General features: G+C 36.8%; 2 protein-coding genes across 3 annotated transcripts; one reads left to right on the top strand and one right to left on the bottom strand.

Moving 5' to 3' along the window:
* Positions 1-227: 227 nt before the first annotated feature.
* Positions 228-1,804, bottom strand: LOC105832454 (40S ribosomal protein S21). Its single transcript, XM_012673450.2, has 4 exons — positions 1,688-1,804; positions 1,548-1,609; positions 748-883; positions 228-345 (listed from the first exon to the last, which is right to left on the bottom strand). Exons 2-4 carry the CDS (start codon positions 1,595-1,597, stop codon positions 280-282), a joined length of 252 nt encoding a protein of 83 aa, XP_012528904.1. The 5' UTR covers positions 1,598-1,609; positions 1,688-1,804; the 3' UTR covers positions 228-279.
* An 811-nt stretch (positions 1,805-2,615) lies between these two features.
* LOC105832391 (ankyrin repeat domain-containing protein 29) lies at positions 2,616-21,930 on the top strand. 2 transcript variants are annotated; one of them, XM_012673326.3, is made up of 8 exons: positions 2,619-3,050; positions 8,387-8,497; positions 10,002-10,100; positions 18,631-18,729; positions 18,847-18,945; positions 19,712-19,909; positions 20,017-20,112; positions 20,311-21,930. In XM_012673326.3, exons 1-8 carry the CDS (start codon positions 3,039-3,041, stop codon positions 20,506-20,508), a joined length of 912 nt encoding a protein of 303 aa, XP_012528780.1. In that variant the 5' UTR covers positions 2,619-3,038; the 3' UTR covers positions 20,509-21,930. The 2 variants fall into 2 exon arrangements, with proteins under 2 accessions (XP_028044509.1, XP_012528780.1); XM_028188708.2 differs by lacking the exon at positions 10,002-10,100 and having other exon boundaries at positions 2,616-3,050.
* Positions 21,931-22,142: the final 212 nt, after the last annotated feature.

The raw sequence follows: 22,142 nt of genomic DNA, 5'->3' as shown, positions 1-22,142 counted from the left end.
TTAAATTCATAATTGCGCATCTAATTGTAGTTGTTAATTTTACCTTTTTAATTTTAATTTTTTAATTTTTATTTTACCTTTATTTACCTTTATTCAATTATTTTTTTTTAATATAAGAGAGTACCAATAGGAATATCTTTTAAATTTATTACTTTAAATAAAATTGAATTAAAAAATTGCTTATTTAAAGGAGTATTATAGAGGTTTTTGAAAGAATAATTATTAAATTTGTTTTACCTTTTTTAATTTATTGAAAATAATCTTGTCACATAACTTAGATTAAAAGTTCTTTGCTAGTAATCCATCGTTTTTCGTCAATCTCACAATACAGTCATCGGACTCTCCCTGTGAAAAGAAAATTAAAACAAGGTTTAATTAGATTTAATGCTAATGCAAATTGATATTAATGACAATATTATAATTTATAATTTACAGAAACATCAATTAAATAATGTAATTTTCAGTTCAAAACATTTCAAGTTATATAAATATGTATATATACAAGTAACTAAACTCTCCTTCTACAATCTGAATCTTTTCTGGAACAAAATTTTATTCTCAAACTTCTTTGAGATAAAAGGATGTTGGTTTTAGAGTTTGAGTTAAAAAACTATTTGGCAATGTAATAAATATGTTGAAAAATAAATTTCTCTTGATTTTTTAAAAATAATTTAAGCTAGACAAGAAACTCAGGTTGCAGAGAGAGAGAGAGAGAGAGAGAATAAAAATATGATTGCAGAAAGTTACCATTCGACGAATCGCTCCACAAATTGCATACATCTTATAGGTGTCGGTCATGCGTCCTGTTTCTGGATCGACATCAGCCAGAGTCAACTGTATAGATGCGTGATCTTTCGCATGGATGATGCGATTGCTCGCCGAGCTGCAACAAAAAGAAATCAGAGGATTAAAATTAATTTTTCCCAACAATACGTTCTGTACAACTTTCTTCCTGCAATTTATCGGCCTGTTTCTGAACACATGCATTTCACTTTGAATGTCAAAGGTAAAATAACTAAAGAAAACAGACTTAGGGTTGATTGTTCCAACTTCATAGTAAACTTATCTATCAGATAAATATATATTTGTCTTTATTTATTTAAGAAAAGAAATGAAGATAGACACATGCTTACCTGGTAGGTAAGTCTACCAAGAAGTTGGAACAACCAGCCCTTAGAGATAGTATAATTTCATCATCTAAACCATGATGATTTATCTAACAATATCTATGTCTATACAAAGACATATAATGGATGTATAGACACAGACATTTATTTATTAAATAATCTATCACACAATTTATCTAGAAAACCAACCGGCTCTTGGTCTTATAGATCTGCCAAACTAAGGAGCCACTTGACCTAACCTCACTTGCAAATTGCTGCACGATTGTTACCCACGGTTTTTCGATTAATCTTCGATTTTTTCGAATAAAAAAGTCACGCAACGAATTTAACGGAGTACGTTCTGTCTACACGAGAACTTCACTCGCAGGATGTAAAGTTTACAAGTATTATCCACGTGAACCACGTGTGTTCGCGTCTTACCATTTTCGGGGGATGTACAGGTCAACCAAATTTCCCAAGTCGTTCTCCATTTTTCCTTATAACTGCAATAACACCGTAAAACAGAGAATTAGCGTTCAAGTGAGCAAAATGCGGTTGCATTGATTATAATTAATAAATACTTGTCGCTTAGAATCGGCAGGTTGATCGCTCAAAATGGCCGTAGGACAGAAGGATCCGCGACTCCGCTCCAGCGCAAATGTAGATCTGTGTTTCTTAACTGTACTATACTGCACTTTCTGTAATTTTCTCGACAAAAAATTTTTATACAAATTGAAATACTCTTCAAATATACTGAGAAAATCTACATCTTCTCTTAGAAATTTTCATATGTAAGTAAAATATTTAAAAATTTCTCATTAAAAAAATACTTTAAATTAAAAAAAAATTTGTTTTTAAGTTCTTTTCAGAAATATTGTAAATTAATTTACATGCAGCATACACAATTGTGTATGCTGCATGTATGTGTATGAAAAATCTATAGAATATTTCAAAATTTATATATATATAATATGTATACACACATCAAACCAGTTTTTAATAGAAACATATCGTATAGCGCTCTTAAAAGTATATCATTACCGATTATAAATTGATAATACAAGAACCATTTCTAATGTGCAATTGCGTAGTGACAGCACATTGAATAAATATTTACTTACTATTATTAAATTCTTTAAATAAATATTTATTATATTTCTGAAATATATTATATATATTTATAAAATTTAATTTGCATTATAATTGCATGCAGAAAACACGTTAATTTTGACATAAAATACATAATACATACCCATCCTACAATCTCGAAAGTTATTAAACTAATTAGCCCGCGTTTTGTTATGAATTCGTAATCAGATTTGAAATTCAAATCGATACTTCTTAATCCAATTTTTAAACAACTGAGTTAATTCTTCATTGATATAACTTTCAATGTAACCAAATTAATTTTACAAATTATTAGCCTTCATTCAACTTAATTAAAAAATATATACATTAACTTATTCAACACTAAACATTCCCGACGCTTATTTACCTAAAATTTCAATACTCGCGCGTGCGCGCGGGGCGACACGAAGATTGTCCGATGCACTTCCCGTTGCAGTCCTCCGCCAACTCCTCCCTCACCATCCCCCCCCCCTCAACCCCGCAACAGTTCGACGATGCGCCGCGCGCTCCTCGTATCTCGTATTCGCGATTACGCGCCGTGTCCGTGGGCGACTCGACGGGACCGACGACGTTCGGCCGTTCGCGCGTGGTACACTACACCCGGGCGAGAGCGGTGGCCGCAGCGGTGCTTCAAAACGGGCCGCGTTGGTGGTTCGCGTTCAGTAGCGGGGCGCGCTTCGCGCTGGACGGACGAGGACAGTGGTGCGTACGTACACGTGTGCCACGCGGATGCTCGCGAGACGTGCGATGTGCCACGGCCAGGACTGAACGAACGATTGATCGGGATACGCACGGCGATTCAACATGTCCATGAAGGTGAGTACGCGACGAGAAGCGCCGAGATTCGGCGCGGATGTACGTACTTCCCCATTCCCCCCTCTCGCTCTCGTCCCGGGGGTGGTCACCTCGACGTCGCGTCGTCCTCTGTTTCCCCGCGATGCAAAAAGTTTGGAAGGACACACTCGCGTCCGTATTGTCGGACGGTTATCGCGAGATTGGACTTTGGATAATTGTGCGGCTCTGAGAAAACGCTTAATCATGTAGCAGGATTTTATAATTGTAATTTGCGAGGAAATTGATATTTCAGATAGATTCGTCGGCCTTTTGTGTCGTTCAAAGACCTATAAGGATTAGCTTCTTTTCAGTGATAATCGAGATAAATGCACGAGACAAATTGTATTTTTCGCGGATCTCCCGTAAATTATTTCGAATGATAAAAATTCTTTACAGCCCGTTTCTGTCAGCGTAAATTAACGCTCGACGAAACATTTGCATCCTGCACATTTTAAAATCTTATTAGTTCATTACGCGTAACATAATACCCCTTTGCATAATACCTTAACGTTATATATTTAATTTATATAACGACTCGGTTTCTATAAATGTCTGGAAAAGTGCACATCAAGTATTAACTTCAATCTCGATTTAAATTTACTTTTTATCCTTTTCTAATTCGTGTAGCTGAAAAAGGATAGAAAGCAAGTCGAAATTAAAATAAATTTACATCGGCTGAAAAAGATATATTTAGACATATTTAAATTTACCGATTAGATAAAAGAGGACGAAATACTTGATCTCTACTCATTTGAAAGATACTTTAAAGATTTGAGTACGTAAAAAATCAATCCGCCCAAAGAAACATTGAAAAAAAAACGCCAAACGTATTTTTTTAAATAAACTCCTTCAAGCATAATAAAATCAGTTGATTCAACGTGAAATAAAATCCGATGGAACCGAAGAACTTGAACTTCGCGCATTTGCGAGAAGTTTGGACCGAAAGGATCGATGTTATTCTATCGAGTTTCCTGCATGGTTCATTTATTCGCGGATGCTTTATCATTGCCGTGTACGCTTTTATCTCTGGTGAATCGATTGTTTTCACTTCCGGGACGGAGAAAAATGTCACTCTTATCGCGATCGAGGACCCTTGATTACTTTTTTTGTCTTCTTTTAGTCCGTCGCGTTGTTGTGGCGACGTCGAAACTCGGTGATTTGTCTATCGGACGAACGAAAAGGCTCGAAGGACGCCTATTAAAAACGCGACGGGAAATATATACGCACGTCTTATCTCTCGTTATAGCGCGCTTGTTATTTCTGGCTTATGACGATGAATGGGTGCACCTGCGCGAGCTACGAGAAATAAAAACGAGAGGCGAGATTTGTCGCACCATTCGATCGCACTTCCCGGCACGGATATAGAAAACTGGACCACGAAAATGTCGACGGGTCGATTATCTGTTTTCTGTGGGATCAGGAGATGGAAAAATAATTTATTGAAACTCAAACTATTTTTTATTTTGGAAGTTCGGTTAAATTTAACCAAATTTATTTATATTAAGTTTGAAATAATTTTTTCAAGTTGCATATTACTTCAAGCAATTATGATATGGATTATCAAATAAATATAATATTTTATATGTGGCTTAAATTTATTTGGAATAAGGAAATATATACTTTTATGTATTTTTCTTTTACCCGGATAATTCGTTAACTTGGGGAAAAAAATTAATAAGTAAAAGTTTATTTAACTTTCAATTTTTAAAAATAACTAAATAAAATTAGTAATTGTTAATTTTTTAACTCTATTATTAATGTTTAACTTTTTAACCATTATTTATATAGTTACTACCCAACCCAATATATATAATTACAATGTTCGTGGCTTTTTAAAGGAAAAAAAAAACTGCGCTGGGTCAAATTCTGTGTACAAAGGGCGTCAATTATAATCGATTAATTGTCACAGTTTCAATGTACTCGTGTTTGCGAACAACACGCGAACGGACATTATCAACGGTAATATTGTTCGTGACATTACGCGTTGCATAATATCGAACGCGTATAGAGTCCGCTCTAGAGCCAGTTACATTGCCGACGTCGACAAGGCTTAATAGCTCGTTCATCATATTTTCCCTATCTATGCGTTACGTAAGATTTACATCAGGTTGCTCGAATCGGGTCGATTATTAACGACTGGTTGATAAATCCGCGACAATCGCAAAAATATCCAGAAAAACCCGTCGCAATCTCTTGCCGTAACTTTGTTTTTCAACGTGCTTGGAACGTGGCTAATGAATCTAATTACTCAGTTACACATACGAAACGCTAACACTTAAGCGATAAATGCTTCGAAACGATTACTATTTATAATCTCATGTAATCTTTAATGGAACTAAAATTTATATTCCATTGATACTAACTTAATTTAATTTTTTTAAAACTACTTAACTTACCCAACTTTGATAACGATGACAAAGAGTTATTTAAAGTTTCGATATTAGAACATTATAACAAATTAAATGTGAATGTACATGTGAGGAAAAAGTCACGCATGGCAGCATCGGCGTGACTCTCAGCGTCTTTCTCCCTCTCTCTCATTTTAATATTTTAATTAAAGCTTTAATCGTCGGCCGCGCGCACTAATTACAGTCGTGACTGCGGAGAAAAGTGCAGCTCTGCGAAAACTGCGTTTGAAAGTTATCGTCGCCGAGGACGCGTGCTCCAGAGGTGCGACAAGTTAAGCGAAAATTTCAGCGAAATTGTTATGTAATAAGATGCATAATATATTTCAATTTGAATTTCAGATCTGATTATGAATTCATATGTAACAAAAGGTGAAATAATTTATTTAATAACTCTGAATTGTGAAACAGGTTAAATTTTCAGCTCAAAATTGATGTGCAATTACATTGTTATACACAAATTGCACGTACGATTAGGATGATTTATTCAGGAGAAATATTTGCTTAAACAAGGAACAATTTGACGCCTGATACGAAATTTGAATAGAATAATGAAAATAACTTGCATAAATAAAACGATCAATATGTGAATTGTGGGAATTTTGTAATGATTATATATAATTATTGATTACAATATTCAAGATATAACGATCAATGTGTGAATTGTGTGGATATTGTAATGATTATTTATAATTATTAATTACAATATTTAAGATATAACCATCAATGTGTGAATTGTGTGGATATTGTAATGATTGTTTATAATTATTGATTACAATATTTAATTTTATAATTTTGATATTCCAAGTGATATTTTATTGATTTTCCAATAACTTAAAGATTACATGAAAAGAACCATTTTTCCGAAGCGTCTAAAGAAGCTGACTACAGAGTTAAAAATAATCTTATAGGACTATCAAAATAATAATTATGAAGGCCATTCAAGTGTGATGAACAGTGCTACAAAAAATGTTTAACATTCTTAGCAAACAGTTTGAATGTCTTACATGATTATATTTTCAAATCTGTAGCTGTAAATTTTTAGCACATCAGTAAAACCATTATTTCCGTGTATCTTTTCATATCATAAAAATTATATAATACTAAAAAAAACCGTAAATTTCTTTTAATTCTTTTTTTTTCTTTATTCAACTCTGTATCTGTTACATTTGCGAATAATATCGGTGGCTTAGAATAGTATTAGTTTCTACATGCGTGTCTCTATCTTTTTATCTAAAAATATTCGAGAATTATGATTATATATGGAAACATTTAATGGGGAGAAAGCGCGTCAGGCTATCTCAATTTTCGTGATACGAGATGTTTTGTTTCTCGCGTTCCACATATCTAAAGAAGACGCTCCTTGGACGGTATAGCTGCAAAATCCAGTAATAAGATTTTTCCGCGCCATTGAACGTACAGCCCGATACGCGTTTTGCAATTTTACGTTCGCGAGATCCGTGACGCGCGTCCGGAATCGGTAAACTACGCGGGCTAACGGGGACTACGAAAGCAACCACGGATATCGGGCCTACAATCCCGATTTTTTTCTCCCCCCCCCCCCCCTGCTCGTCCGTGGAATTCCTCCGAAAATATTTCGTGGTGTTCCGTTAACGAGACAATATAAATCCGCGGGCATGGACATTTATTAACACTCGAGAAATCACGCGGGGATTATTTCTCACTCGCGTGAGTAATCCCGGACAGCTTCCATAAACACTCGCGAGCGAAGGTCGACAATATTATTTCAATCGAATCATCGCGAGAAGGCGAAGGACCCGCGAGAGGTACTCACGTTTACGCGCTGGAAAACTACGTTTGCTCCGGGTGTTGTTCACCGTTAGAACACGGAGAGAATTATCTCTTAAAAATTACCCTGAAAATTGTGGTAATTGTGAGACAACGTGAACCTCGAAGAATTTCACTATACTTTTAACAAAATTCACTAAAATTTTAATAAAATTTGACCAAGTTTTAGTAAATTTGGTTAAAAGTATAGTAAAATTTAGCTAAATTTGATTATAATGTTAGTAAATTTTGTCGAAAGTATAGTAAAATTCTTCGAGGTTCACGTCTCACAATTACCACGATTTTCAGGGTAATTTTTAAGAGAAAATTCTCTCCGTGAAGAAGTCGTAAACGCAAGGAATATGGACCGAGGTTGGATCCTCGGTCCGGAGAAATTACGTCGATCGCAAATGACAACGACCGCGGTGCATATCTCCGAGATTATGGAGGCACTAAAAATATATAATATTTGACGAGCCTCTTTAGCCGGTGCTCGTGACGAGCTCATCCATATTCACAGTTACATTCGTATTCCATTACGTGTCCGATACACGGCTGGTATATGCGAGCGTCAATTTGTTACAGGAATTTTTTCTTATTATTTGGATGCCGAGTATGTCATGAAAGTATCCCTTGATAAATAGTACATACGAGTAATCGAAGAACCAACGATTTATTTTATACTAATTTGACTAGCGTTACATTAATCTCGTAAACGGAATGCTGCTTTTCTCTAATGTGTAAAGCGAAGAGTTAAAATCAACCGCGATTGAATAAATTTTCCTAGGAACCTAAACGGACCGAGATCATAATAATAACTGATTTTGCGTATTAACTAAGTAATTAATTTCGTATTTTTTGCATTAACTTAGACGTTTATAACTATTAAATAGGATACGTACCTCTTATAGTTTTAATTGATTTCAAGTTTTTTTTTAAATCTGAAAGAAAGTTTCGAAAAGATTTCTCCACTTTTTGGTTTTATATTATTATTTTATAATTGTTTTTTTTCTAAAACTTTTAGACACAATTTCTACGTCGCTGCCGTATAACCGCCGTAAACTGAGAAACGAGGATTTAATTAGCGTTTTATTAACTCGTTATCTTTGGTCTCCGCTTTTTCAGAAGGAGTCGCCTTGGGACGTGGAGCTGCATCTGGCAGCGGCACGTGGGGATGCCAAACGTCTTCGTATTTTATTGGATTCCGGACGCGTGCACGTTGATTGCAAGGACAAGGTCAGTACCGTATAATACCCTGAATTTCCGAGGTACAGGATCTCGTGAACGCCTCTTGGACACGATTTCCCGAGAAAGCTTCGCGACAATCGAAATACGACGCTTCCCGCGAGAATTTTTCGAATTTATCCCCGAAAGAATTTTAGTATAATTTCAGTCGCCAGATTATTTTAATTGTTATAAAATAATTTGGTTAAATTGTACGACGTTTTAAATGAAATTCAATGAAATCGTACGAAGCGTCTGTCCCGCGATTTTGAATTCTGAGAGAAAATTCTCTCCGTGCGTTTTAAAGTAAAAAGGAAATTGGAAGAAAGTCGCTCGCTCCGCGCGAAGGTGATGATATCATAATAAATGCCTTCCTGGGAACGCAACGTCTAGAATTGAACACACGTCGATTTTATCAGAATCGGTTCATCAAGCTCGGAGATAATACGATCGCCCGAGATTGCCGGCGGAAATCTATTAAGCACGAACTCGCGTTCCCGCTTGCACTGGTCTCTCTCTTTCTCTCTCTCGCTGATAGATCGGCGATATCGCGGCAAAAGCGCGATTTACCGGCGCGATTTTCTCTCCTGCCTGGACTCATTATGCAAACGACGGTTGAGGCGCGAGCGTTAACGTTACGCTCCTCTCGGCGCGTCTCGAAAGTGGTTTATTAGATCAGCGCGGACACTAATCGTGCCACTTTTCGGCCCGGAGGCCGAACGCGGTTTTTTTTTTTTTTTTTACCGGCGTCATATTTCTTGCGAGCTCGTGGAATCGTGTCGGTGTCACGAGCCGAATCGAATCGCTATATATCTGTTCAGTCATCGTGGTTCAGTCACTTCCTGCCATTCGAAACACCGAATCCTTTGCAAAATATTATTCATTGTTTTTTTTTTCAACGACGGGAACGTATCTTTTCAATCTTTTGCGCAAAACTCTCTAATTAAATATCGTGGATGAGGATACGTTGACGTACAGTGACACCAAACCAATTGGAGTTCATTTTACGCCCCAAATTCACCAAATATTACACAAATCCTTGCGAGATTTTAAGATAAAATTGCAACGAATCTATATTTTTTGTTTTTACTTAAGTAATAATTGGTTTCGTGCTTTTGTGACAGTAATAAGAAAAAAAAGTTATTAATTTGACTAAATTTTCCAACTAAATTAAATTTTGTCTATTCAAGTATTTATATATTTCAATTAATTTGAAATTTTTGCATTTAAGTTAAATACACAAATTCTTGAACTGACAAAAAATTTTAATTCAGTTAGAAAGTTTTGTCAAATCACCGATATTTTTTTTCTCAGCGTACGTGCGTGTGCGTGCGCGCTAATTGCATTAGCCGGCTTAGGACTTTTAACGCGAATCTCTTAATAGCTCGCGGGAGAAGATCGATTAGAAAATATAGCCCGGCATACATTCGCCGGCGGTAAGCGTTCATCGAGAAAGTTTCGTGTCTAATTGAATCGTCGGAGCGTACTTTTGCAAACGAGGTCGGTTTTCTTCCAGGACGGCACGACACCTTTGATATTAGCCGCCGCCGGTGGCCACATCGACGCCGTGACCGAGCTGTTGCACCAGGGGGCGGATCCCAATGCCAAAAGGCTGGTAAGTTCCTGACCTTACGTCAAAGATCGAGCGATCTGCGAATGAATGATGTCCCTTGTGAAATGAATGAGAATACCGGCCTTCATGGTGGTAATAGATAAGGCACGTGCGCGCCACGTTTGTTAACACTCTCTGTGATCTCGTCCCTTTTTTCTCGCGAACTTTTTTCCCTTTGAAACTACTGTTTCAAAGGAAAAGTACTGTTTAATTAAATAATTTTTTAATGAATGACATACGATTGCTTTCTAGAGACGTTAAAGTATATGTAAAAGTGATTGGAGAATTTTTTTATATCTGTAAAAATGAAATTCAGTTCAGAAATGTCGAGGCTCAACGTGCACTGAAAAAAAAAACAAGTTGATAATAATAATCAAATCTACAGATGATAATTACTAAATTGGTTTGGTTAATTGTAAATAACTTCACAATTAAATGTTCGGTTAATACATATAACTAAATATTTAATAATATTTACTAATAATATAAATAATTGTTTTAAAATATTTAATGATATTTAGTAACCGTTTAGTGTTTGATTGGTTATTACTACTATTACGTTTGATTATTCAAATAATTATTTGCGTATTACAAGGAAACGAAAAGATAACCTCTGCTCCTATTTATTTGTTGGCGAGAAATATCGTTTGTAGAAGATGTTTTTAATATTTTTCGGTTTGCTCGTAAATTGAACTGAAAATTGTTATCAAATGATTTATCTACGCACAATTTATCTCGTACTACCAACAAGATCGTGTATAGGATAGTCGTTGTTGAGATAAAAACGATATTTTGAGAATTCTGTTGTCTTGTGTATTACGCAAACTTATCATTATCTGCGAAAATATCGTCAAGCATTCCGTCGAATAATACGTGTAATTCTGTTCTTTCTAATCGTCGTGAAGTGTCGATTATAATTGTAATCACGACCGTAAAACAGTTGTAACGATGTACGAATAATATGTTGATTACATGCTTTTATTTTACTTTTTATTTATATGCTACGGTTTCTTACGTTCAATCTTCGGAAAGAAAATGGAAGGATGTTTCATTACGCGTCTCCGGAATTACACGTTATTTATTCTCGTACACAAGCATTAACATTGATAGCCGCGATAAAACCGGTATCGAGTATTGCAGTATCGCGAGACCATCTGTCGATTGCAGTTTAATCGTCGCCGTAAAACAGATCTCAATTATTTAATTACGCTCGATTAAAGGATGGAACCGAGTATGCGGAATGTATCGTAGTAATTACTTCGTAGTATAATCGTTTCGTCGAATTCCCCGATCGATCTCGAAATGTTTTTTTTCCCGCAACAAAAATTACATCAACGTTTCCCGCGATGTTAAAAAAAAAATTTATTTTAAATATCCTGATAATATCAAGCTGACAACAATAATATTAATGTATGGCTCCTTATAATTAGAAAATTGTTTCTTGATATTTCCGTTAAAGAAAAATTAAAATTTCTAATTCTCTCGAATTGTTTTTTTTTCCTTTTCAAAGCGATTCCAATTTGACAATCTCGTCAGGAATCCTATCTTTGGATAGCATTCGTTCCGAGTACCGCAGCATCGAAATAGAATTTTTTAAACTTCCCGGAGCATCGTCTTGCAACGCGTTGTATCACTTTTAAACGCGCACATAAAAAAACCCGTCGTGTCACGTGGTGCACCAGGAAGCTGTCGGGCATTCCTCTTTTTTTTAAGCCACAAGAGGGATTTATCGTCCGGCCCACGCGTCTCTCTGATCTCCCTCGGTGTCTCGTGCCATCTAGAATTACGGTATTGTATGCAAATCGATGACGAGGATGTCGGAGTTGGAAGGGCCGACGTTACGCTGTACAACGCGGAAAGTAAAAGAGCAAAAGAATTCGGGGAGAGCGAAAGACTCGCGGAGTTTTATTATCTCTAATAATTTTTTTTTTTTAAATATGTTATACGAGAGATTCAGTTCATTTTTCTCGTGTCACGGAAAACCCGCAGCAACAGAGTATTTTGCAAACCACGACAGTTATTCAATTATATAAAGATTAAATTTATCTGAGTATTATATTAGTATTAAATTATTAATATTAAATTTGTATAAGAATTTGTATTAAAGTATTAAATTTCTTTACAAGCGTTGATTGATAAAGTATATCCGAAATAATTGCCAATATCCTTATTATGATCACTATTAGAAATATGAGAGAAAGAGATAAGAATGTGTAACGTCTCGAGCTGATCGTACGGTCTGCCTCGGTCTCCTTCGAGATTGAGCGTAAACGATGACGACGACGTCGCGTTCGGCGCAGAATTACGCAAACCCTCATTATAAACCCGTTAAACGCGTCACGCAATCGGCGGAACGGAGATCCAGGAACATTTTCACGAACTGGAAAACGCGATCCCCTTCAAATTAATACCCTCGGAATCCCGAGACCGTTACTTACCGGGGATAATTGTATCTCATTTCGATTTCCATATCAATTTATCGGTACGCGCGTTAGCAATCGGCTAATAAATCCTTCCCCCCTCTTCCCCGGCAGGCAAGCGTAACCCGCCGTATAAAGCGATAATTTTAAAGGAAACCTCGTGTGTTTCCTCCCTCAAATCTAGACGGGCCGTGCGCCCGTTGGAGAATTTTAACGCCGCGATCGATTTTGCACCGGTGACCCGGTGAGATGGAACCGTTTAACTCGTCGTAGCTGAATATAAATATCGCGAGAAACGAATTGCACGTGAGGAAAGACACGGGAAAGGAAGAGAGAGACACCGGGCGCGATATCTCAAGGTTGCATTGCGCATACCGCTTAGCTCGTGCCGTAACGTTCGTGCGTGCAGGTGATTCGCGTGTTTCTAATGCGCCTCTTAATAGCGGAGTGCCTGTGCGGAACACGCAACGTGGAAGTTCAGGAATTATCGCTGACACCGGTGTGTCTACGATCTATTTAAACGTGTTGTTCGTATACTTATCGCCGGGTATCATCGTAAATACGTAAGAAAATTGGCGCGCGCGTGTGTACGGCGGCGAAGTGTTTATGGAACGCTGGAGTGTGCGCACGAAATGGATTTTTTTTTTCATCTTAAATTTAGTTCTTGTTGAAGGCAAGTGTAATGGTACACTTTTATAATTTTTCTTATCTGTTTATCAGTATGGAGAAAGCAGCGGTCTGCTATGTCAATGTCAAATCGTGCGCTGAGAAAAGAAAAGCTGTTAATTTGACTAAATCTTTCAACTTGATTAAATTTCTTTGGTTCAAATATTTGTGCATTTAACTTAAATATATAAAATACTTGAACTTCAATTTAACAATTTATATGTTTGACTGAAATACATAAATAGTTGAATTGAAGAGATTTAATCTAGTTGAGAAATTTAGTCTAATTAACAACCTTTTTCTCAGCGTATAACTTTTACGAAGAAATTTATTGAACGGATTCTTGTTTAAGTTTTTTGAAAAGAAGTACTGGAAAGTAATATTTTATTGTTTCGAGAAATAATTTGTTAATATATGTTGTATATTAAGATTTATGATATTTTGTGAGATTAATTTTCCTATTTTTATGGATAAGAATATTTAATTACGATTGCAGAATGTAAATCTTTTTAACACATTCATAAATCCTTCCGCCATTTCGTCGTAATTTCCGACATTTATTAGTCCCGACTTTCAATGAAACATAAATCTCGCGTGCAATAAAAACTTAAGAGGGGAGATATTTCAGTAAATACGGTGTCGTCTAAAAATTCTATCTGCAATTATCGATCGTCTAAAAATGGACAACGCCGACGAGGGTGAATGACACCCGTCGGGTCATCCTAAGCCTCAGCATCCGATAAATTGTCTTACGTAGCGCTGCGTCGCTCTCGTCAATGGATGAACGTTAATTGCAGCGTTTACGCAACATTGATCTAGTTTATCTAAATGATCGAACCTCTCTGTTTGGCACACGAAGCGATCGCGTTTACGCTTATCGTGCAAGCCGGCCGTTTTCCGACTAATTAATTTAAAATCGGCGCCGCACCGCTCGCCAAACGAAAATAACTGACCTTTTGTTTGCCCTACTTGGGACTACCGATGTTCCAATCGGTGAGGTTTGCAGCCGTAAGCTGTAAAGTGCAGTACCGCTATGCACGCGCCGTGGCTGATTCAGCGGACGTCTCTCTGGGTTACGCTCAGATTTTCAACTCGTAGCTCTTCTTTCTCTCCTGCTCTCTTTTTTTTTCTCAATCAGTACATATATGTAAACAAGATGAAGTAAATTAATATATTTTTTAAATTAAATTAAGGTAAATGGCTTATAAAATTTATTTAATTATGTTAAAAATTCTCAAATTAATTTAAATTACATTAAAAAGCTAATCTTAGAAAGGATTATTTATATTAAAATTTAATGTCGTTATTTCTCAGGATTACTTAGAATAATTATAACAATATGGATTGTCAAATAAATTTTATATTTGCGTGAAATAAATCTATATGAAATACTAACAAGTATTGTTTTTTTATGTGGGAATTTTGTCTTTTACATAAATCATTTTTAACTTGAGGGAAAATTAATTGAGTTTATGTGCTTCAAAAATTTTTAGCTAAAAGTTAAAAATTAACTTATTTAAAATCAATTTAAAAGTTACTAACTTTCAACTGCTTAATTATTTACTACCCTAAACAATAAACATTAAATTGTTATTGACAGATATTTGATAAACGTTTTACGTTACTCGTAATAGGAAAATTCCACGAGAAAATAAAGAAGTAAGAAAATTTGTAAAGCTTCGCAGTTATTATGTTAAGATTATAGCTTCCTATGCATTTGCGAGTGGCATTTAAACCATTTTTCGTTTGCCCGTAGATTTTTCGTGCTTCCGGCAGGTGAAACGAATTCTTGTCTGAAAAACTCCCCCATATTTCCAGTTTTGAAATCCTGCTCGGACGTGAACCGCGATTGTAAATCTCGATAGCCTCCGACGGATTACGTGTCGGGCATTTGATCTCGTCGGGCTGGCCGAGATTTTTGCACGCGTGTTTCCTTGTGCATGATCGCGCCGGCCGGAGCGAAGGGAATCGCGACGGACGGCGGCCGGGTGCCACGCGTGACAGGTTGATCGGTCGCGCGTTATAGAATTTCTGCGGTTCGGTAATGGATAGGTGTATTCCCGGTTCCGTTCGCCACGCATCGCGGCATCGCCGTAACTCCACGGCGCGATGCGTCCGTTTCCAGACGGGGGGGAGCTACGCCGCTGCAGGTTCCGGAGAAACGAGGACGAGGTCCGCCAAATGGGGAAGAGCGGAAATTAAAGAAGAAAAGAAGGGAAAGCAAAATTGAAGGAAAAAAGGGGGAGAAAAGCGTAAAGTTTCCGGTCCCTTTCCCCCCCCCCCCCCCGCCTTTCCTCTTCTCTTCTTTTCCCCCGGAAATAAGTCGAGGGATTTATTTGCGCGCGTCGTATTCTCGCAAATTGAGATTTTTTTCGAGGATACGATCGGTCTCAGGGAAACGGCGGGATACGTAACGGGTAAAGCTACGGGTCTTCCGCCGCTCCCTCGACCGGGAGCTTTTACGGCAGTGAAAGTGCATTTTACTCGCATCGGGTCCCAGTGGCGGATTGCACGTTTTTAGTGGCGCGCCTCTAAGGCCTCACGTGCGAAGGAGAGACTCGAGATAAATCACGCGATTGAGAAGTCAGTGTGTATCACTGTCGAATGCGAAAGAATTGAATTTAAACTAATCGCCTCGAGTCGAATAACATCTCGTTATTTTTATAACTGCCACGTGTGTTGAAATTTATAATTTATTATATTTATTAGTTTATTTTTTTTACGATGCACATATGATTAAAAGGACAACTTTGTTTAATCGACACGTTTTTGTGATCGAATTGAATTGATTTTAAAATAAGCAGCACGCATATTAATGTATGCATCTGATAATCAGTTCGAGTCAGATGTAACATTTTTTGAGTTCAATATTGTTAATGATATATCGAGTAGAAAGAGTTGTGTTGATCTATAGAAATGATTAAAAATTGCTCAAACTTGATATGGTTCGATATTACAAATTTAATTGTGTACATACATTAAAAATAAAATAAGGAATTTGTAATGAAATGAAATATAGAGAACGTGTGAAAACAGGGCTCGGTTGCACACAGTTTATGCCATTCCTTTGCGCCAAGACATTTAGATAACAAAGCGGTCTTATAATAGATCTCATTACAATTCCGTTGGCGTATATGTCACTCTCGAAAGGATTTGCAAAGATTTCTTTGAGGGAATGTACTTTGCAACATGGGAAATAAAGAATTTGAAAGTGTAATTTATACACGTCCAAGAGTATCGTGTTCTTTTAAATGTTCTTTTAAAAAGTTCTGCAATCACTTTTTCACATGTTGTACCCTAGTAGCAAAATACATTGGCAGTATATTGGCTAAATATTGGTTATATTGGAAATGCATTGGCCAATGTTTTTCCCAATGTTTCCCAATGTAACACCAATATTGATCATAAAATATTGGCTCCAAATTAGAATGCAATTAATGTCTAATATAAAAAATCGATTGGTTCAGTATTGACTCAATGCTGAACCAATATTGAATCAATATTTCTGCTTAGACAAATTGGCCAAATAAGACGAAGCGTCCACTTGACAATATTGGACCAATATTGGGAATATTGTCTTTATATTACTTTCCAATATTGCGCCGATGTTTTTTTTTTTTTGCTACTAGTCTCGGGAAGAGAATGGTTTTCTTTCCTAGATTCCAGTTCGGCAATTTGTTATAACGTTTCATTCCAACTCCTGAGTCTTTCGATTCCCACTCATACACGACTCTTACGGGCGCGGATATGCGATCGAAATCGGCCGACACTCCAGGAGGATTTATCTTCACACGTGAAAGCGTAACGCTGGATTCTAATTGCCTTTCGTCGTAGAGACTGGAGACCCGGTATCTCGTGAAGACTAAACCAGTCGAGCCGGGGGAATCGCGATCGACGAAAGTCTCGAAGATTTATGCGACACGAGCACGACCGCGTGCTTATTCCGGGCGGCGGATAGTAACCGTCACGCTTTAACGCGTTAGACATTATCTGTAATCGGGTGAAGGACGTGGTGTCGTAAAACGTCGCTTCGTACGGATCGATGGCTCGCGGATGTTTTCAAGTTTTCAACACTTTTGTATACTTGATATGGGGTTTATTAATAATCGCAATAATGTTTCGAGGACACCGGCGAGATGATCTTTGACATTTTACATCGGATTTATTGCCCATCGATGCTGTGCAACAAAAAAATGATAAATCTTCTACTTTTACAAGAGAGTTGTACAATTTTGTAAAAATTGAAAAGTATAAAAAATATTAATTAGCTACAAATGTCTTTATTCGTGCGTAAGTAGGAAAATTTCTAACTCGCGTACTACCTCGCAACACCTTTCGTCAGAGGAGATACGAGATTTGGCATTTGCTCGAAATATCAAGGCCGCTTTGGCGACCGGTTCTCCCGCTAAGGTTTACCGTTAAGCATGACATATCGTAGCTTCCCGTGTTATACGGACGGACACGCGTATATACAGGTGCAAGCGATGGAAGAAAGTTGGGCATACCTCACCGTAAGAGCCGTAAAAAGAAGCTTATACGCCCGAATGCGCGTCGTGCACCGAAGGAAATCGACGTTTCTCTTTCACGTCGGCTAATAAAATCCCTATTCGATATTATTATTATTAACGATTGTACGTATACGTCGATGTTAGGTCGACTCGAATATCGTTTGAATATAAATTATGGGTGGGTCACGGGAGAGATGCACGTCACATTTGCATATCGTTAACTGGTAACTGACGTCACGTCGAATTTGCCGTGCAATTCAACGCACGTGCCGAGGCATCGTGATGCATCTTTCATGATGAAATTACGACGAAATTATTACTTTCGATGTATGCATAAATATTTTAGAACGTCGCGGAGATACAAGTTGCCTTTTTTTTTTTAACTGCATTTCAGAGGAAGAGAAATTGTTGGTCACATTTTCTATTTCTGTTTTCAATGCAGACATTTCTATTTTTTTTGCGTGGGACGATGTAGGAAGCGGGATTTTGTTCCCTCTCGGAGATTAAACTGTACATCATCTCTCACCGTGGTTATATATCTCTACATCCTGTACAGAAACTGTTACGCTCTATCGCGAGAAGTTTCTAGCCGATATTTCACCTTAAACTTCGCTGATGTGTAAACGATTCTCTTATCTCGAACATCTCGATCTTCAAGAAAGAGAAGAACATTCAAGCCGTGTATTTCCTTAAAAAGATAAATTGTCACTTTTTTTTAAAGAAGAAATTATTGCAGGAAAGTCTTTTCGCCTATTTTGTGTTTATATGAACAATTACATGAATTCTGCAAAATTATATGTTCACATAAATCCTTAAGATAATTTGTACCAGAAATTTTTCGAGATGTTCGCGATCCAAAAATGGATCAGTTGCATATTATTACGTTTATTCAATATGGTGTGTGGTCGCACGCTTATAATAACATTTTTACGTTCGCAGACCGGGACAACGGCTTTGTTCTTCGCCGCCCAGGGCGGATACATGGACATCGCGGGTCTGCTTCTGGAGCACGGCGCGATCGTGGATTCGTGCAGCATAGTAAGTAGAGAGGCGGCGAGGGAAGAAAGAGCTTTTATCGCTCGCGCGCGGCCGTGTGTGTGTAATCTGATCTCTCGCGCTGCTCTTTAACGCTAACGTGTCCCACGTGGATTTCAGGACGGCGGCACGCCGCTCTTCGTCGCGTGCCAGTACGGTCATCTGGACGTCGTGGAGGGCTTAATAGAGAGAGGCGCCAGTCCGAACGCTCATATGAAGGTGAGAAGACCTCGCTCGTATCTCAAGGCGGGACTCTCCGCCGAATCCTCCAATTATAACTCTGACTGAAGGGAGTTTGGATACTTGGCTCTATGATTATAAACGCCACCGAGATTATTTGGTTTGATTATTCCGTTAAATATAAATCCTCAGTGAGGAGGCATCATCGTTTGAAAGTTAAGAAAAAGGCTATTTTTTTATATGAATCTTTTTTGGAAAACTTTGCAGACGATTCGCTTTATTTATAATTTTTGCAATAAAAAATCTAAACACTCAATAATTAGACACACAAGTGAACGAAATTAATAATTTACAAGATGTTTGGTTGTCGTTTAAATTAGCGAAATTAAAATTTTCTTTTCACTTTATTTTTTTTTTCTATAATGCTGTTTTATTTCTTAAACTATTTGATTTTTGTGATAATTTTGTAAATTTTTATGCATCTTACAATTATTGAAAAAATAATTTGTTTTTTTTTAAAGTTTAATATAATAATCAAACATTTAGATTAATTCACTTTTTTTGTTTCTGATCACTGATCTAGATTTTATAGGCCTCATAGTACGTACGACAATTTACATAAAAGTCACATAAAAATAGTCTTTTTTTCCTCGCGAAAGATAATGTGTTTCACATAAATAAGATTAAATTACTATCAAAGCAATTCAATACGCCTTAGTCGGATACATTGCTGCTCGATGTACTTAATACAACAGCATGATAATATTAGTGCCCATGAGAATGTTAAGAAATGATTACTTGTTAGGACGGTGCCACGGCGTTGTTTATTGCTGCCCAGAACGGCCATTTGCGAATTCTGGAGGTCCTCCTGGAACACGGTGCGAAAACGGACGCGGTGAGAACGGACGGCGCCACGCCGTTGTGGATCGCGTCGCAGATGGGACACGACCACATCGTCAGAAGGTTGCTAAGAGCCGGCGCGAAGGTCGACGCTACGAGACACGTAAGTGTTTACCGCATAAAGATCGCGTGTCGCGCATAATTGCCGAAAGTGAAATTCTCCTTATTGTGCCATGCTCGCGGATTGTCATTGCGTACAATCTTCCGCAGGATGGTGCAACCCCACTCTTCAAAGCCGCCCACAAAGGTCACACTGCCGTCATCGGCGAGCTGCTGAAGTACCGTCCTTCGCTCGGCGTGCTCCCGGTAAGCGAGAGAAAGAAGAAAAAGAATCGCCGAGACAATTCTGTGAAAGCGTTCGTCTACCGACGAAATGGCCTACAAATTCATGTTATACATAATCTTAAACTAATTTTAATATTTACATATACATATAATTCTACGTATGTAACTACGTATGTAATTATGCGCAAGTAATTATTGAACTCCTTTTTACGATTGCAGAACGGCGAAAGTGCACTGCATGCGGCTGCCTTGACGGGGCACATGACGGTAGCGAGGCAGCTTGTGGGAGCGGGGGCTGATCCTTTGCTCGTAAATCAGGAGGGCATCACACCCCTTCAACTGGCCGTCCGACACTCGCAGACGCAGGTCGCCAATTACCTGAGGGACAAAGTGAGAGTGCGAACCGCGTCCTGTTAGCAATACTTCCTGTGTCCCGATGCTACTATATCGAGAATCTCGAGATACTGTTCGACAAGTTTATTAAAGATTGCAGTTTTTTTAAGGAGGATAGAAGGATACAGCGTACGCAATGTCCTGAAAAAAAGTAGTCTGGCTTTGAAGTCGATAAAAATTTTATTACTGATAAAATATTGTTATAATGAAAAGTTATTTTATCATTTTATAGATATATTATTAAAAAATGTTACTATATAAAATATATTTATATAAAGAATGTATAATATATACATATATACATATATCTTTTTAATACTGATAAAACCCTTATCGACGCTGGAAATAAAATTAAACTTTCTTTTTCGTTACTTTGTATGACATGAGTGATATTAATGATCGCACTAGCACACGCTAAAGACAAATTTAATTCTATGCAAATTAACATTAGCGAATACGCTAACGAGCATAAGTAAGGCAATTATGTTAATAGAGATTGTGAGTGGGAATTCGTCTTCATAAAAGTGATTGGGTCTGCTTGTTTATATCGTTCTTTTTTTCCAAAGCCAGTTTTATTTTAAGTACAGAAGGTAATAAAAAGCGCGATTAAAACATGCAGACTCATTGTAATATGTAGTGTACATAATCACGATACCATTCCATTTCTGTTGTAAATTTCAGTAAAGATATTTTGCTGCAGTTTTCTATTAAGACGTATAAAATGATGCCAGAATGTTGCAAACGTTAAAAAAATTATGTATTTCTGTTGTATTCCACAGTATAAACTATAATACATAAATTTTATAAACCTAACTTATTAACAGTAATTTCAAATACTTACATGCAATGGAAATCCAATGTACATCAGCCTACTTATAGAATAATTATACTGAGCACAGGATAAATTATTGAAACGAGAATTTACTGAAATTGGTGAGCTTACAAGAATGATTTGCTTTGAGACACATGTAATTTTCTTATTGCATAAGTGCAATCTTTTATCTATTTTACTCGTAAGGTATGTGTATGACGATAAAATTGTAACGTTTGTTCAGAACATTTTATTATAATTATTATAAACGCAAATCGGATAATTTTCTTTAAAAAAATTATAACTAATCGCATATGAAATGTGTGTGTATATATATATTACGCGTCTTAAGTTATCAAAAAATAAATTTCTGTCCAAGTTAAAATACACACAGTGATACCTTAAACATTTTACATAATATTTCAATATTTTGTAATAGTTTTAGTTCTGTAAAAATAAATAAATACTCCTGTCTTCCTAACAACACAGTTCATTAGGTGTAGTTATCGTATTATTAACGAAGAGGTTCACAAAATTTATGATAAATTAATGATAAAACGCTTTACAAGGAAGCAGATGATTCCTCATAATATAAAAATATGTTTTTTTAATAAAATATATTTTATTATATGAAATAAATTTGATTATTATTCGTTCGTGAGATATATTTTGTGCACATATTTTATGTGCACATATAACTATCACTGAACTAATATTGTTTGTATTTCTCTCTAATATTTATCATTAATTTTCTTTTATTATATAACTAATCTATCAAGAGACACGGTAGTGGCTCGCGCCAAGTGAAAGCGCAGCGCGAGCCCGACCGTGCTCTTTACGCGAGTAC

Source organism: Monomorium pharaonis, chromosome 7 (assembly GCF_013373865.1).
Source record: "Monomorium pharaonis isolate MP-MQ-018 chromosome 7, ASM1337386v2, whole genome shotgun sequence".
Taxonomy (NCBI): Eukaryota; Metazoa; Arthropoda; class Insecta; order Hymenoptera; family Formicidae; genus Monomorium; species Monomorium pharaonis.
This window is presented reverse-complemented; position numbering and strand designations above follow the sequence as displayed.